Source organism: Physeter macrocephalus, chromosome 2 (genome assembly GCF_002837175.3).
Source record: "Physeter macrocephalus isolate SW-GA chromosome 2, ASM283717v5, whole genome shotgun sequence".
In the NCBI taxonomy this organism is placed as follows: Eukaryota; Metazoa; Chordata; class Mammalia; order Artiodactyla; family Physeteridae; genus Physeter; species Physeter macrocephalus.
This window is the reverse complement of record NC_041215.1, coordinates 100,921-119,761: the sequence shown is the minus strand read 5'-3', so window position 1 is coordinate 119,761 and position 18,841 is coordinate 100,921. Positions and strand designations below refer to the sequence as shown.

Here is an 18,841-nt window from a genome sequence, read left to right as displayed (position 1 = left end):
GCGCAGGCTCAGCGGCCATGGCTCACGGGCCCAGCCGCTCCGCCGCATGTGGGATCTTCCCGGACCGGGGCACGAACCTGTGTCCCCTGCATCGGCAGGCGGATTCTCAACCACTGCGCCACCAGGGAAGCCCATTTTTTAAATAAACTTTTTGTTGAAGTGAAAAATACATGCGAGAATGGAAAAGTACACAAATCATGTGTGCAGCTTGATGAATTTTCACAAAAGAAACACACTCAAGTGACCAGCACCCCAATCAAGAAACAGGTCATCAGCTTCCTTTCTGTGTCCATGTCCCCTCACTAACCCAAAACAAAATAATTTTATATTCAAACAGGTGTGCCTTCAAGGTGACACCTTTTTATAGGTTTAATTTTTAGTTTTTATTCAAGTTATATATGAACAGTTAAACAGTATATATAAAATACTCTAAATTTTATACACTCAAGATTTGCTAAAAAAAAAAAAGAGCATTCCCAATCCGCTTATCTCACTCATGAAAAAGGAACTGTTTCAAGGGGTTCAGCCAGTTTCTTGGGTGTCCACCCGTGTGTGTCTGATAATATGCATGTTTCGCTGTTTCTTGATTTTTTTTCAGTCTTAGGCATGATTTATTCACTTCTCTCTCTGGAGGATGGAGTGTTAGCTTCACTCCCTTTCTCAGCCCCTACCCCACACAGGACACCCCTCCCAGCTCCTCATCAGATAACTTTGGCGAGAGCAACCTTCAGTGTTTGCATTACTTTTACACTGTAAACACTATTCAGGGCCGAGGCATATAGCCAACTTTGCCTACTTTTTCTTTCCAGCACATTTTTTGGGTTGTTTTTCCTAGAGTTAATAATTATCATTTTTATGCGTGCCTACTTTCCACAAATTTAACACTGATTCAACTTCACACTTGACCAGTTATCTAAATCTCCTCTCACAGAGTTCCTCTCTTGGGCTCTGTCTGGCAAGGCATGTGCCAGCTTCAGTGCACTCTCTCTGCACAGCTGGCATCCTGAGACCCCCTCCTTGCCTCCTTCTCTCCTCCTTCCTAAATACTATGTTTCCCCCTCTGTGACTACCCCCTCATTTTGGCAGAATATCACTTTCAGGAGCTTCCTGAGAAAGGACCCATGAAGGAAATAAACTTTTGGAAAACTTGCATGTCTAAAAAGATCATTATTCTAGCCGGCCCTTGATTAAAGGTAGTCTTGCTGGATAAAGACTTCTCAGTCGGAAATGATTTTCCTTAAAAGTTTGAATGCATTCCTCCATTGTCTTTTAGGTTTCTAGTGTTACTGCTGAGAAGCCTGGAGCTATTCTGAGTCCTGATCATTTTTGTGTGACCTGGTTTTCCTCTCTGAAAGCTTTTAGGATCTTGAATCGTTCCCAGTGTTTGAAGTTGCACAATGATATGTCTTTGGTGTGAGTTAACTTTTATCCATTGTGCTGGGTGCTCACTGAGCCCTTTCAATCTAAAAACTCTCCTCTATCAGTTCTGGGAAATTTTTCTGCATTATGTCACTGATGCTTCTTCCCCTCTGTTTCTTTTGCTCTATCTGGAGCTTTTATTACTCAGATAGAGTTCTTGGCCTGATGCTCTTTTTTTCCATCTCATTTTATTTTTGTTCTGCTTTTTAGAAAACTTTCTGTTTTACCTTCCAGGCTTCCTGTGGATTTTTCATTTCTACTCTCATAGTTTAATTTCCTAAGGCTCTTTTGTGTTCTCTGAAGACTCTTTTTTTTTTTCGTAATAAAATGTAGCATCCTGTTTTAGTTTCATGGTTGTGTAGCTTCTCTCGATGTTTTCTTCTCCATGCATATCCCCTGTTTCCTACAAGGGCTCCCTATCACCATGTGTTTGTTTTAATCTCTATTGTTCATGTTAGAGGCTTTCCATGGATGTCTGGAATCTCAGATGTCTGCTCACACTTAAGACTGGGGGCCCAAAAAGCTGGCTGGAGTGGAGCTTGTTGATGATGGGTTACATGATTGACTGTGGGTTATTTGGTACGTGATTTGGCTGGACTGTTTCATCTAGGAATTCTCACTGTCAGTGTCTTTACATCTTTTCTCTTCACATCTCTTTCCTCTGAAGAGAAGAGACTCCGATTCCCCACACTCTTCTACAGTCTAGCCTGGAGGGTAATAGCCTGGCACCCTTCTGGGAGTCAAGTGGTACAGGTGGGCTGGGGTCTCAATCCTCAAGTCCATGTTCACTTAATCACCGTGTTTTCAGTATGATGCACCTCAAAAAAATAAACCTCCAATTTTTCCCCACGTTGGGGATGGGTAGTGGCCTGGTTGCACTGATCTGGGAAGGAGATCTGGTGGTCTGTGTCTCAGGAACAACGCTCCTCCAATCTTCTTTCAGGCCCTCCTCACTTCACTTCCACGCTGAGATAGCCACTCCCTCCAATTCCCGAGGCTTTTGCACGTGTTCCAGGTAGACTAGAGACCTGTTTTTCCCCTCACTATCGGCCCATTTTCTCTTTTCTCCAGTCTATCAGACAGGCTGCCACCTGACCTTCTGCTTTCCAGCCTCCATATTTTACTGCTCCCTGTCCTTGTACATGTATGCCATAAAAATCTCTTATCTGATATCTTCTTAGTTTCAGGAATGAGTGAAAGCACGTAGGTGGTTCAACTGGCATTTTTAGCAGCAAGGCTCCCAGTGATTGATTTTTCAAATGGGAAACCAAGGCCCGGAGGAGGAAGGAGCATGGTGAGGTCCCAAAGAACCCAGCTCTCCCAAGTTCTCATCTTTCAGAGGATGGAAGGACCCCAGTATAGCCCCCAAACCTTAGAATTTGACTGGCTGACTTGGATTAAATTAAGAGAATTGGTTTTGAGGTCAGACACTCCTGGGTATAAAAGCTATTTCTGCCACTTTTTACCAGTGTGACCTTGGGGAAGATACTTTCCCTCTCTGGGCCTCAGTTTTATTTGTAAAATGGGAACAACAATACCTTGCAAGATTGTGTGCGTGTGCGTGTGTGTGTGTGCGTGTGTGTGTGTGTGTGTGTGTAGCGAGGTCACTTTAAACATAAGTAGAGTGCCAGCATATTGCCCTGCAGAAATTTAATAGGTGTACATTAAATGTGAGTTCTCTTCTCCTTCCCCATGGAGCTAGAGATTGCACCAGAGATGACAACAAAGCCTCCATCCCCAGGGCAGGGCCCCACCTGCAGCCAAAGCCCTACAGCAGCCAAGGCAAGGTGGCAAAACTCTCACAAGCCCCAGCAGATCATTTGAGTTAGAAGGAGGCATGTTACCTCACCGGTCTATCAACATGCTGGAGAGCTTGACTTGGAAGGCAAACCTGGCTTATAAAATCCAAAGAAAGTCATGAGGAGCCTTGGGTCATGCCTATTTCACTGGGATGCTTGGACTGGGCCATCCCTCACTGGTTTGCATCTTAGAACTAGTGATCTGAGATGACTCCTTCTTTAACATTCAAAATGATGGTGTCTTGGGACTTCCCTGGCGGTCCAGTGGTTAAGACTCCGAGCTTCCAATGAAGAAGGCACAGGTTCAATCCCTGGTCGGGGAACTAAGATCCCACATGCCGCGTGGCGAGGCCAAAAAAAAAAAAGAAAAAGAAAAACCAAAATGATGGTGTTTTTGAACCTGATGGAGCACTTAGTAGCATCAGAAGTCATGATAGGACTGTATCAATTCCTACCACGAATCATGTATTTATTCTTTTTGGTTCCAGGGATCAGTTAAAAATCTTTGTCATTTCAAATGCCAATGAATTAATAATATCAAATACATATTGTTATTATTTATTGCAAGCTTAAGAATGTGACAAGTACTATTCCAAACACTTGGTATTTAACTAAATTAAGCCCCATAACACCTCAATGTGATACTATTATTATGTCAATTTTATAGATTGAATTTGAGGCAGAGAGAAGCTGCATCACTTGTGCAAAGTTACACGGCTAGGAAGTTACATATCCTGGATTTGAACCCCAGCAGTCCAGCTCCAGAGTCGACATTCTCAAAATGTATTTCCTGTCAAGAGAATATTTATTGAGCCATTAATATGTTCTAAAGGAATTGTGCTAAGTGGTTTATCTAGACCAGTGGTTTTCGGCTGGGGGCAATTTTGCCCCCCCTAGGGCAGTGTCTGGAGATGTTTTTGGTGATCACAACTCTGGGTGGAGAATGTTACAGGCATCTAGTGGGTAGAGAGACCAGGAATGCTGTTAAACATCCCACAACACCCAGGACAGCCCCCACTAGGAATGCTTCATTCCTGCCACTTGACTCTTTTTTCCCCACCTTACCTTTATACTTTGGAAACTTTCTATCTACAGGAAATTTGAAAGTATAATGTAATGAATACTGATGGATCTTCCACCTAGATCCACCAACGTTTAACATTTCCCCACATATGCTCTGTCTATCCCTCCCTCCACTTCAGTTCTTTCTCTCAGTAGGATGCCTGGTTCATAGCAAGCCCTCAAAGAATGATTACTGGAAAATGGTGGCAAAAGATGAAAACCTATCCCATATTCAAAACCATCAATGTATCATTGATCTGCTAATTTAAGACTGACACCATAATTTTTTCATTTTTTCCCCCTGGACTTTTTTGGAATTAAGTTGCAGACATGATGCCACACGTGTGTCTTAAAAACAGGGCACTCTCGGGACTTCCCTGATGGTCCAGTGGTAAAGGATCCGCCTTCCAATGCAGGGGATGCAGGTTTGATCCCTGGTCGGGGAACTACGATCCCACATGCTGCGGGGCAACTAAGCCTGCATGCCACAACTACTGAGCTCACGGGCCTCAACTAGAGAGCCTGCGTGCCACAAACTACAGAGCCCACACACCCTGAAGCCCACGCACCACAACTAGAGAGAGAAAAAACCCGTGTGCCACAACTAGAGAGAAGCCCGCACACCGCAATGAAGACCCGACGTGGACAAGAAAAAAATACAGAAAATAAATAAAATAAATAAATAAATAAATAACAGGACATTCTCCTACATAGCTACAACATCATTATGATAACTAAGAAAATTCTCCAATTGCCTGAGAATATCTTTTATGGTGGCTTTCCCCTCCACCCAGGGTCTAGTCAAGGTGCAAACACTTCACTGGGTTTATGCCACCTTAGGCTTTTTTTTTTTTTTTTTTTTTTTTAAGTCTAGAACAGTTTCCCCTCTTTTTGTTTTTTCACAGCATTTTTTCTTTTTTTTGGAAGTGTCTAGGCCAATTATCTTGTAGGATATTGTACATTATGGATTTGTCTAGCCGTTTCTCCATGATTTGATTCAGAGTAAACATTTTTGTCAAGAATCCTCTATGATGCTTTTATTGCATCACACCAGAAAGCACATAATGTCAGTCTGTCTCATTATTGGTGATGCTAATTTAACACCTGTGTAAGGTGGTGGCTGCAGCTCTCCTGTGTAAAAATACATTTTACCCCCCAAAATTAGTAAGTTATTTGTGGGGCGATACCTTGGGTCCATGTGTACATCCTGACCTCCAAAACAGGAAGGTTTGTTTTTCTATACACTTGTCACTTTTTCAGACTGCAGGACTTTAGAAAGAAAAACATCCTCTACCTCTCTGAATCTGAGTTCCACGAGCGATATTAATATCTCCCTCCAGGGCTCTGGTAAGAATAATGCTATACACTGAATTGTGTTCCCCCCAAATTCATATGTCGAAGCCCTAACGCCTAATGTGATGGTATCTGGAGAAGGGGCCTTTGGGAGGTAATTAGGGTTAGATGAGGTCATGAGGGTGGGGCCCTCATGATGGGATTAGTGACCTTATAAGAAGAGACACCATGCAGCTTGCTGTTTCTCTTTCTCTCTCTGTGCCCCGTGAAGACACAGCGAGAAGCCAGGAAGAGGGGTCTCACCAGAACCCATCCATACTGACATCCTGACCTCAGACTTCCAGCCTCCAGAACTGTGGGAAAATAAATGTCTGTGTTGAAGCCACCCACTCTATGGTATTTTGTTATGGCAGCCCCCAGCTGACTGAGATAGATTAAGCGCTAAAACCCTCATGATGCTCTCTAGGACATTATTTGACCTAGAAACAGCTAATGAGTATAATCCAGTTCTTTTCTATAATCTGAGATTGTTTTTTTTCTTGAATTGCCAAGGAAAAGGGTGGGGCTGGGACAGTGAATAAACCACTCACTGTCCTCCTCCCAGACCAAACTTCTCAAAGACAAGGGGAGTGTCCGAGGACCCAGCCAAGCCACGGACACCCTGACACTGTGGCCTAATGCTGGCCCTTTGGCCCACAATGCAGGTGTTGTTGGGACAGATGGAATTTACATGTTTGCAACTATCACCTCTTGCCAGCTGTAAGACCCTGGGCATGTTATTGGTCTTCTCTAAGCTGCAGATTCCTTATCTGTTACAGGAGGATATTAACTGTGCTTGCCCATAGAACTGTTATGAGAATTAACTGAAATAACATATTCAGACTGCAGGCTAGCATGTAGTAAGCACTCATTAAACATAGGAAAGTATTAGTTATTAAAAAGAGTGGTAGGGACTTCCCTGGTGGTCCAGTGGTAAAGAACCCGCCTTCCAATGCAGGGGATGAAGGTTCGATCCCTGGTCAGGGAACAAAGATCCCACATGCTGCAGGGCATCTAAGCCCGTGCGCCACAACCACTGAGCTCACACGCCTCAACTAGAGAGCCCGCGTGCTGCAAACTACAGAGCCCTTGCGTTCTGGAGCCCACACGCCACAACTAGAGAAAGAAAACCAGCACACCACAGCTAGAGAGAAGCCCATGCATCACGATGAAAGATTCCGCATGCCTCAACAAAGATCCCACGTGCTAATGCAGCCAAAAAAATAAAAAATAAGATAAAATAAATATTATTTTAAAAATTTAAAATTTAAAAAAATTTCTTTAAAAAGTGGTAAATGACCAAAAAAGAAACCTCAACACATCAGAAAAGGTCAATGGGCTCCTTGAAAGCTACTGATCTGGCATTTCCCTATGTTGGGAATGAAGGACTGGGGACCCTGGCATGCCTCTTCTCCTCCTGCAGAAACCAGGGAGACAGGAAATCTCCTCCACTCGGAAATACTGACAGCAGCGTATAAGCAGATGTACTGTGATACGTGTTATGAACAAAATAAACAGAGAGCCATTACAGAGGCTAATGCTGGGGAAGGGAGTCTGTGGATGGGGATGTCAGAAGCAAACCTCTCAGAGGACATGACCTGAAGGAAGAGACTGGAAGGGTGAGAAGGAGCCAGCTGTGCAAACAGACCAATAGAAAAGCTTCCTAGGCAGGGGAGCAGCAATTACAAAAGCCCCAAAGTGGAAAGGTGCGGGGCAGGCGAGGGGAGCACGATGTACGTACTCAGCGCATCTGGAGCCTAGTGAATGAGAGCCTGCGATGAGGTAGGAGTGGCCAGCAGGGGCCTGATCACGTGTGGCTGTGTGGGCTATGGAAAGAGCAATGGGACAAAATACACATAACATAAAACTTACCACTTTAACCATTTTAAAATATACAGCTCAGGGGCATTAAAGACATTCATACTGTTGTGCAGCCTTCACCACCATCCATTTCCAGAACTTTTTCATCTTCCCAAACTGAAACTATCCATTAACCAAGAACTCCCCACTGCCCCCAGCCACTGAAGGGCTTTCAATAAGAAGACAGGTAATAAGTCTGGCATTTTGAGATGACAAATGAATGAACGGAAATGGAATGAAAATGGTAGATGAATCATTGCAAAGCACAAGTAGGAGCCAGAAAACAGTAGAGAGGGTGGTGGTTTGGACAAGGAGTGGAGATGAGAGAAAAAAGGGAGATGTGAGAAACACTGAGAGGCAATAGAGGCAAGACTCAGTGTGGCCATTTCCTCCTCCCTGTAGTTGTGTTTGTGGGTGTCCTGGGGCAGGGGAGGTACTCACAGCTGACCTGGGAGCCCAGCTTGTGCTCCCAGACGGCATGCAGCTGCTGATACTCCTGCTGCGCGAGCTCCAAGCGCTGCTGCTTCACCTGGTAGATCTCCTTTTGTGCACTCAGGGCCTCCTGGGCCACCACCAGGTAATCCTTCAGCATGTGCTCCTGCTCCCGCCGCCATTGTACCCGGGGATCCTCAATTTGAGTGGTTTCTGGAACAGACCCCAGAGACCCTAGGTTAGCGCCTCACAAATGTCTGTTGAGTTGGTGGCCTGTAGAATCTACTACCAGAAAACAAAAAGCATAATAAGTAGAAAATCACAATAAATGTGAATGGGTTAAACTTACCTATTAAACAACAGAGACTCTTCCTTTGGATTAAGCAAACAAACACACACACACACACACACACAAACCAGGATCAGTTTACAAACCTGAAGTCAGTCTGTCTGGGAACAGCCAGAGGAAGGACCAGATATGAGTTCTAATCTAGACAGAGAGGCTCAACAACATTATAGACACTTAAGGTCATTCATTTTGGCAAAGAGTAAAGGAAAGTAAAATAACTGATATTTCAGAGGATATGAAGAAATACTGTGTTGGAAATGTAAATTAGAACAGCCTTACTAGAAGGTTATCTGACCATGAAAATCAAGAGCCTTAAAACGTTAATACCCTTTGTCCAATCATTTCTCCTGTAGTAATTTATTATAAAAAGCAATAAATTCAGGCAAAAATGCATTTGTACAAAACCATAATAATCATCAAGCACTTATTTAATGTTTACTCTATGCCAAGCACTATTCTAATTACTTTATATCTATTTACTCCTCCAATCCTTACATTAACCCTATAGGGAAGATTCTTTTTTTTTTTTTTCTTTTTGTGGTACATGGGCCTCTCACTGTTGTGGCCTCTCCCGCTGCGGAGCGCAGGCTCCGGACGCACAGGCTCAGTGGCCATGGCTCATGGGCCCAGCCACTCCGCAGCATGTGGGATCTTCCCGGACCGGGGCATGAACCCGTCCCCTGCATCGGCAAGCGGATTCTCAACCACTGCGCCACCAGGGAAGCCCAGGGAAGATTCTTTTATTACCCCCATTAAACAAAAGAGAAAACTGAGACATAAAGAGGTTAAGTGACTTGCTCAAGGTCACACAGGAAATAACTGCTCAAACAAGTATGCTATATTTACATAATACACTAAAACAGCCATTAAAAATAATGTCTTTGAAAAATATTTTTAAAAAAACAGAAAGGTGCTTATGATTTAAAAGTGAGTAGAGGGGCTTCCCTCGTGGCGCAGTGGTTGAGAGTCTGCCTGCTGATGCAGGGGACACAGGTTCGTGCCCTGGTCCCGGAAGATCCCACATGCCGCGGAGCAGCTAGGCCCGTGAGCCATGGCCGCTGAGCCTGTGCGTCCGGAGCCTGTGCTCCGCAACGGGAGAGGCCACAACAGTGAGAGGCCCGCGTACCGCAAAAAAAAAAAAAAAAAAAATGAGTAGAAGTACTAGGTGCAAAACTGTATAAATAATTTTGTATTTATCAAAATACATATGTACATTCTCAAAAAGATTAGGAGGAAACTTGGCAAATTATCAACAGCAGATATTTCTTGATGGTAGGATGCCTTTTCTTCATTCTTTTTTATTTTTTAAAATTATGTGTACAATAAATATGTATAGCGATAACTTGGAAAAAAGTGAGAAGACAAAAATATTTTTTAAAAAGGGTAGCTGGCAGCTGAGCAGATGTCAAAGAGGTCAAAACCATGTCCAAGAATCAATGCCCATTGACTGTCAACTCTTCAGTCATTTCCCAGTTGGTGGGTGGGGTAAGGGGCGACTAACATCAGAAATTGTATAATCACAGCCATATGGTGAATCCAGCCTGTAGACAGGTTTTGCTTAGCCCAAAGAACTTTATTAATTTTGAACTGATTACTGGTATGTAAAAACAAGGAGATTTATACATTAAAATCCTGATCTCTGGTTTTTCTTGATCATTCAGAAGATCTGGCCACTGTGGGTCCACAATTTATCTGCTTCATTCATACGTCATGTGTGTGGGTTCCTGAGGGCTTTGAGTTTGTACCTCCTTTTGCAGTCCCTTTAGCTCTCAATCCTCCTGAATAGGTCCCAATGAGTATTTCCAATGAAAGAAAGAAGAGACGGGAAGAATAATCAAAGAGGTAGCAGGGCCACGTTCTCATGCCTGCCAATAATCACTGTGTTACAATGGGCAGGCTGCTTGACCTCTCTGAGTCTACTCTTCTAATTATAAAAGAGGATAATGGGCCCTGCCTCACTGCTTCCCAGGAAGCTGTAGTGTACTTACACCCAGGTAAAGTAAACAAATGATGGTGAGAGTAAAGCTAAAACTATTCAATTCTTCAAGCTCTCCTCCTCCCTTTTTCTGGGAAAGAAAACAAGGTGTGAAGATGGCCGGCAGGGGCCACAAAATTGCTTCCCACGAAGAAAGCTTTGCAACTCTTCAACCAAGTAAGAGGGAGGAACACTTGCAAGAGAAGAAAAAAAGGGGGAGGAGAGAATTTACAAAGCTGGGCTGAAACTGGGGTCCCATTCCCCTCAGGGGCCCCACACTTCTGGCTGACACGGGCCACAGAAAAGAAAAGAAACATGACCAGGGTGCAGATGTTTTTTAAACTTTGTCATTTTTAAAAAAATTTACATTTTTGGGAAAAATATTGAAAAATACAAAAAAAGAAAAATCTCACAATTCCACCATTGCAAATTCGTAAAGTAAGAAATGAGAGTTTAAATCTCTCCAATCCTACATCCTAGAGGTAACTGCCATTAGGAGTCTCACACACTAACAGATATTGCCCTATGATTATATACAAACCTGTTTATACATACATATCTACACACACACATTTATTTTTAATGTAAAGTGGCCCAAGTCATGTATATTGGTCTGCAATTTGCTTTCATCTCCAAATGATATATCGTGTTCATTTTCCCTTGTAGGTACATAAAGATTTACCTCAATTTTTAATTTATCCTTTTTTTCATTTGTACCACTGTTTTTATTTATTCATTTTTATTTTTTACTTACCTCAATCATTTAAATGGTTGCATAGTATTCCATGGTATGGTACTAAGATTTATTTATGATAGGGCTTTAGTGGTCTCCCAGACCACTACCAGGAAACATCCGGATTGTTTTCAGTTCTTTTGCTACCACAACCAATGCTGTAGTGAGGATTCTTAAAAACATACTTCTATGAACGTGTGCTATTATTAATTCTGTAGTGTAAAAAGAGGAATTCCTTAAAAGAGGAATTACTGGGTCAGTGGGTATACACATCTTAAGTTTTAACAGACACTACCAAATTATCTTCCCAAAGGTTGTACCAATTTTTATTCTCACAGACAGCCTTATGAGAGTGCCTTTTCCCCCACACTCTCAGCAAAATTGCTTTAAAAAAAGAAAAAAAAAAGGTTGGTACTTCATCCAGTACACTGGGTCCAGTCAGCATATTATAATTAGCTATGGAGCTTCAAAAAACAAAAATAAAAACAAAAGCCTGAATTCTGCCCCCAGAACACTTAACATCAGAGTTTCCAAGAGTAGGGCCCAGGCATTGGCAGTTTTAAGCTTTGCCAGGTAACTGCTGTGCGGCTAATGTCCAAGAACCCCTGTTTGCATAGTAGAATCACTGGGGGAAATTTTTTAAATCCCGATGCTCAGACCCCACCCCTGGACCAATTAAATCAGAATCTCTGGGGGTGGGAAGGAGGCAATGGTGACCCGCAAAGCTCCCCCAAATAATTTCAACATATCACCAAAGGTTAGACCTGCTAAGAGGTGACAACACCGGTGGGCTGAGCAGTCACTGAAGATGGCAGCCAAGGCTGGCAGGTGCGATGCTGAGCTCCAGATAGAATCACCTGCCAGAGGGCTAGCTGAAATGCTGGGTCCCTGACAAATGCCCTGGGGCACCCCTGGATGGGTCCTCCCCATGCTGCTCTGGGTTTAATCTGAGAGTGGCGCCCTCCCTTTGGAGGCTGCGCTCCTTGGAGTATAAAAGCAGGTGAGAGCCTTAATTGAAGGCTGGCTTGGCTACCATTTTTGGTGACCCAGGCTTTTTTCTGTAGCACAAACCAACACTGATAGATGGATGCACAGACAGACAAACACAACCCACAATCCCACACCAGAACACTGGTTTCAACCTGGTTGCATGTTGGAAATTACCCCAGAGATTTCCATTTAATTGGTCTGCAGTATTAAGTGGGCATCAATACACTGTTTAAATCACCTTTATTAAGGCGTAATTTAGATACAATGAAGCGCAGTCATCTAAAGTGTAGACTTGGAAATGTTTTGACAAACGCATACACCATAAACTACCACTTGTTATCAATGTGTAAATGGTTCCTTTACCCTGCAGTCCTGTGTCAGTCACTTCCACCCACTTCCTCCCTCCGGTTCTGTCTTAGAACTTCATGACAATGGAATCAAGCAGTATGTGCTCTTTGGATCTCACCTCCTTCACTTGGCATAAGGCTTTTGAGACTCATTTAGGTTGTATCAGTCGTCCATTTTTTGTTATTGTGGAATAATAGTCTATTGCATGAATACAGCATAATTCACTTTTTGATAAACTTTTGGGTTGTTGTTTGAGATTATTATGAATAAGGCTGTAATGAACATGCATGCACAAGTCTTTGCAATGTCTGCATTTCGCTTAGGTAAAACTATCTAGGGGTGGAATTGCTGGTTTGTATGTTAATTATATGTTGAATTTTATAAGAAACTAAAAACCTGTTTTCCAAAATGGTTGCTCTGATTTACATCCTCACTAGTAGTGAATTAGAGTTCCAGTTCCTCCACGTCCTCACCAACCATTGGTACTGTCAATCTTTTTCATTTTAGTCATTACAGTGGGTGTATAGTGGTGCCTCGTTGTAGATTTAATTCCTATTTCCCTAATGACTGATTATGTAAAGCATATTTTTATGTGTTTATTGGCCATTTGTATGTCTTGTTTAGTGAAGTGTCTATTTAAATCTTTTGCTCATACTTTTTATTGGGTTGTTGGGCTTCTTACTATTAGGGTGTAAGGGTTCTTTTTATATTCTTGATATGGATCTGCTGTCAGATATATGTATTGTAAATATTTTCTCCTTATCTGTAGCTTGCTTTTTCAGTTTCTTAATGGTCTTTTGAAGAGCAGAAGTATTAATTCAATGAAGCCCAATTATTACTTTTTTCTTGTATGCTTAGGGCTTTCTGTGCCTTGTCCAAAAAACCTTTGCCTACCCTAAAATCTTGCAGATTTTCTGCTTAGTCTCCTTCTCGAAGTTTCCTAGTCTTAGCTTTTAGGTTGAGGTCTGTGGTCCGTTCTGAATTTATTTTTACATATGGTGTGAGGCGGGGGTAGAAGTGGAGATGTATTTTTTTCCATGTGGATACCAGTTGTACTAGCAACTCTTGAAAAGACTGTCTGTCCTTTGGGGACAGCTCCCTAGGTGGTTGTAAGGAGCTGTGCTAACTGCTGTTCATCCTGAACTGGTCACACTCTGAGGGGTCCTCCCAAGCCCAGCCCCTTCTGCTGGTGTTCCACTTCCTTAAGTCCACCTCACCAGAATAGATAACTTTACACCTGGGAAGGTTCTTAGAGATGTCCTTGGCCAACTATTTTTGAGTTCTTGTTTTTATTAAAGCTAAACATGGAAATAGTTTAATCATTCAGCATGTCACGAACTCAGCTACATACAACATCATCCCTCTATCCCCTTCCCCCTCATGCCCCCTCTCCCCCAAATGCAGCTACTTCCAGTAAACATTTAGCCGATTGAGCGCAGCCATCACTGAGACCCAGTTCTTCAGCCTCCCCCAGGCTCCAAACCTCTACCTACAAACACACTCCACACTCACTCTCCATACAGCTCACACGTTCACCGCACTTCACACATGCCTCACCCCACCGCCTCTACCCATCACATGCCTGCTTTCTACACACACCACATGCACGCCCACATGACTAACACTATTGAATTCTCTAAAGGCTTGAACAACAATTGTCTTAAAAACAGCTGAACATCTGGAGAACGTCCATTCTTGTTAGTATGGAAATAAATGCAAATGAAAAACAATGAAGTAACAGTTTAAACCTGTGATGAATTTATCGAAAAGTAACTAGCCCCATACTGATTGATGAAGGTATGAGAAAAATAGTACCCTTACTGCTGTGGCAATACAGATTGACACGATCTTTTAGGAATACTTATCAAACTAGGAAGAGGTACCAGAAGTCTCACAAGTGTTCATAATCTTTCACTTAGCGATCCTACATTTGGAAATACAACTCCAGGAAAGTATCATAGAAGAAAAAAGCAATATGCATAAAGATTATTCCCCTAGTGTTATTTATTTATAACAAACAAATGGAAAGAACCCAAAAGGTCAGCGATAGGGGGGTATTATGGTACACTCATTTTATGTGTTAAAATGTATCAATACATCTATTTAATACATTAAAAATGACAAATATGAAGACTAGGTAGCATCTCTCAAATATTCATGACATAGTATGAAGAGAAAACAGCAGAACACACAATTTGATCACTGATTAAAACCATCTAATCATGCTGGATGTACACGGCAGTGGGAAAACTGAATACGGATAAATGAAATAATGAAAGCGGGTTATATTTTGGAAAGAGTTGTCCATATTTGCTGTTTCCAATGCCTCCCCTCTGTTTGTTTTTAGACTCACTCTAGTCAGGCTTTTGCCCCCAGTCCCTGTCCAAAGCTGCCCTCCAAGTCAGGGTCACCAGCGTCACAGGGGGTTGCTAAATCTATCGGTCAATTCTCAGTCCTCTTCGTACTTGATCTGTCAGAAGCATTGACGGGGTTGACACCTCTCTCCTCGGTATGCCTCCTTCACATGGCTGCCAAGACGCTCTCGCTTTCCTCCCACCTTTCCGATCACTCCCCAGAATCATGACTGGTTTTCCTCTTCTCTGTACCCTCCTCCTGTCTGAGGACCCCATGGCTCATTCTTTGATTGTCTTCTCTCTGTCTTGACTTATTCCTTTGGTGATCTCATCCAGCTTCATGTCTTTAAATACTCTCTATATGCCAACAACTCCCAAATACACATCTTCAGCCCAGATCTCTTTTCCAAACACCAGATTCCTACATCAAACTGACCAGCGACATCTTCTCTCAGATGTGTAACAGGCATGGAAGATGCGACACATCCCAATGAACCCTTGTTCCTCCTTCCTAAACCCACTCCTGCAGTTTTCTCCATCCAATAAAGGCAACTCCATCCTGCCAGCTGCTCAGGCCCAGAGAGGCTCATTTATCCCGTTCTTTCACACCCCACGTGCAATCTATCAGGAAGGCTTGTTGGCCCTATCTTGAAAATACCTCCAGCTTCAGGCCACTTTTCACCACCTCTACCACTACGGCCTTGGTCTGGGGCACTGTCCTCTGTCACCTGGACTATTGCAATCATCTCTTACAAGTCTCCCTGCTTCTGCCCCTGTTCCACTAAGGTCTATTCTCAGCAAAGCAGTCAGAGTGACCCTTTTAAGACATAAAACAGGTCACACCACTCATCTGCTTAAAATTTTCCAATGGCTCCCACCGTGTCGAATAAAAGCCTGAACCCTTCAGGTGGACCACTGCCCACACCCTGCTGGCCTGATGCCCTTCTCCCCGCTTCCTCACAAATTCCGCTATATGCACACCTGCGTCCTTGCCATCCCTCAAGCGAGCTAAATGTGATCACGCAGTGGAGTTTTTGTTCGATCAGCTCTCTCTACTTGAAACGCTCTCCCCACCTCCTTCAAGTCTTAGCGCAAATCTCATTTTCTCTACAAGGTCTTCTTCCTGAAGACCTTTACCACCATCCCTGCCCGCCACCCACAAAGGCACCCCGGCACACCTCAGCCCCATGCTCTGCTTCCCCTTTTCCCATAACACTGATAATTTTCTAATATACTACATAATCTGCTTACTTATTCTGTTCATTTTCTGTTTCTTCTGCCAAAATGAAAGCTCTGTAAGGACAAGGATCATTGCCATTTTGAACTCTCACGTACCCCACGCTCCCAGAACAGTGCCTAGAACACTGTAGGAGGTCAATAAATATTTGCTGAATGAACAAACGCTGGATGGTGGATTTAATTTGTTGCTCAATTCCATTCTGTCTAGAACTCTTAAGAGAGTAATTTCAATCAGTGGACACACAGAGGATTGGTCTGAGCCCACGGCTCTGAGTGCTTGGGCCTCGATGGTCACACACATACCGCATCTGTATCACTGGCTCCGTCTGCGGAGGTGGTACCCTCCGTCCAATGAGAGCACCTTCCAGCCAAAAGAAAACCAGTAACCCAATAGCTGGTAAAACTACCAGAGAGAATTCTTCCTACTGTGTTTCTCATTTACTCACCTCCCAACACATACCCCCATTTCTGCCATCATCCCCTCCGGAATAAACTCTGCCACTGCATGATACTCCGTCCTTCTATCTCTCCAACAACTCCCAGAAGCACCTGAAAATCTCACTCCCACCATCAGATTTTAATGAGGGGGATGCACTCAGCAATTACAAACAGGAAAGGACTGATTAGGGGTCCTGTACATCAGTGTTTAACCCAGCATACCGTGCAGCCCTCCAAGCATTAACCTCATTCCCCATACATACTCAATTAGGCATATTTACTTCTCATTATCCCGTATGCAATCATGAGTGCTAATAAAAACCTCAGCTACCACCAACAATGCAATTAATGGCATTAGCTGTCTCTCAGAAACTCTCCTATGCTTTGGTGCCAACAACAGTCTGCTCATTCACCCACTTGGTCGTGCATTCATGCACGTATGCCCTTTTTCTATGTAGCAAAGGTCAAGTGCACACCTACTATGTGCCTTACCAGGCAAAGGCCTGGGACTAGACAGATGAGTTAGACATTGTCCTGCTCTAGAAGAGCTAGTCTCAGTAGGTAAATGGTTATACTACAGAGCGATGAGGGGCACAGCAGAGGTATGACCAGGTGCTACTGAAACCCAGAGGAGGAAGTGGATGGAGAAGCCCAACTCCACTCCCAGCACCAGTTCAAATCCCAGCTCTGCCATGTTTTGACTCTGAGTGTTGAGCAGTCGATTTCTACCTCTGAGTCCCATACAGCGGGGATAATCACCCTAGCATGCCACAGGGAAGCTGGGATGATTGAATGAGTGGTGTCTCTCCAGTTCCTCTCCCAGCACACAGCACAGAGTGCACACTCAGGAAACAGGGACCACTGGGATTTGGTGCCCTAATCTCAACCTTCAGAAACATGCCTTTGCATCCCATTTTCCTCTTGCCCGAAAGGACAAAAAGGAATCCCACAGTTCAGAAGGTGGAGAACGAGACAGAAACATCCTCTTTCCTGTGTACACGTGAACAAATGGGGCAGCGAATTTCCGAGGACAGGAATAGTCTCGGCCGAGAAGGTGCGTGATGGATGAGGCCCAAATACACATCAACTGTCCCCAGCTGGGGTACCTCGACCTGGGTTCTTCCACCTGTCAGGCAACATGCTTCTTCCTGTATCAACCTATGCCTCCATCATAGTCACAGAGACAAAGACACTAAGAATCTTCACTCTGGGTCAGGATACCTGGAGCACAGATATGATGTGAGGGTGGGCTGAACGGTATGATGGGCTAGAGGCACATACACTCAGACCACTCCATGACAGACACATACGTGTGCATGCTGGCTGCTGGGGACCTGCTTTGGGGGCAGTGACTGCTCCAAAATGGTCTGGCAATGACAAGGACACATCTACCTTATATGAAAAAAATCTGTATGCATGGAAATCAATATATGTAAAAAAAAAAAAAAGAATATATGTACCTATACACATAAACACACATGACTGGGAAATTTCTGGAGTGATACACAAGAAATTGATAGCAGTGGTTGCCTCTGTAAAATCGGGGAGATGGGTTGTGAGAGGTGGAGTCTCAGATTCTATTTAAAATCCTTCTGAACTGTTATTTATATATGAGCATACATTATCTATCTATATCTACATTGACATCTCTGTCTAACTCTACATGAAACAAAACACAATCTGGCTTCATGAGTCCCTGCTGGTAGCTTTTCCAGACTTGGGGGCTGGGCAGGAGGCAGAGGGGATGGGAAGGGAGGACGGCCAGGAACTTACTGGTATTGTGGTCTATGAAGTAATCTCCAACCTGTGGGTCGTACGCCTCTTCCCATCCCAGCGGCAACTCATCACTAATGCAGTCAGCAAAGGTGAGCGGTTTGGTGTACCTGGCAAGGGAGAGGAGAAACAGACTCCATCAGCCTACGGTCCCCAAGACCCCACAACACGTAGGTGCTCTCAACCTCCCTGCTCCTCTGCACTGGCCCACCAGATCCAGAAGCCTTGCACTGTGACACCAGCTCTGCTGTCCCCGGGAAGATGAATGCATAACTGGAACAGCAGGATTAGAGCACCTGGGAGGGAGGCGGGGAATCTGCTCGGCTCCCAGCTTTGCCACAAACTGGGGAGTGATTTGAGCAAGTCACCTGCCTTCTCTGGGCCTCTGTTCCTGCATCTCTAAGTGAGGGGGGGTCACAGGAAAGGGCTCGAGAGTCAAGTCTTACTTCCGGACTCGAACTCCAGCCCTCTCTGGCTGTTCCACCTGCCGTTCACTTGTCCACCACAGCCCCAGACATCCCGCCGGCTCTAGCCCATGTCTGTCCTACCTACTTCCCCTCTGGAAAGCTAGCTTACTGCAGCATCTAGAATAGCAGATGTTCCCTCCTTGTGAGCTTGGCCGTATTTCTTTGCTTCCTGGGCCGATTCCCAAATGCCTGTACCCACTGCTGTCCTTCCCTGCAAAATCCAGGCCAAACTGATCTTTTAGCGATAACCACCCTCTAAGTCACCACATTG

General features: G+C 44.0%; 1 protein-coding gene across 6 annotated transcripts in view; it reads right to left on the bottom strand.

Annotated features, from left to right (window-relative positions):
* Positions 1-18,841, bottom strand: part of WWC1 (WW and C2 domain containing 1) — a 153,583-nt gene that overhangs the window by 62,640 nt on the left and 72,102 nt on the right. For 5 of the 6 annotated variants that reach the window (XR_008615684.1, XM_055079574.1, XM_055079579.1 and 2 more), the window contains exons 2-3: positions 18,104-18,213; positions 7,914-8,117 (exon numbers count right to left, since the gene is read on the bottom strand). Coding sequence is in view for 5 of the 6 variants with exons in the window: in XM_055079574.1 (XP_054935549.1) it covers positions 7,914-8,117; positions 18,104-18,213 (314 nt within the window). In the remaining variant the exon portion in view is untranslated. Of the gene's footprint in view, positions 1-7,353; positions 7,430-7,913; positions 8,118-18,103; positions 18,214-18,841 lie in introns of those variants that run through there. The other variant, XM_055079581.1, reaches the window with a different exon arrangement.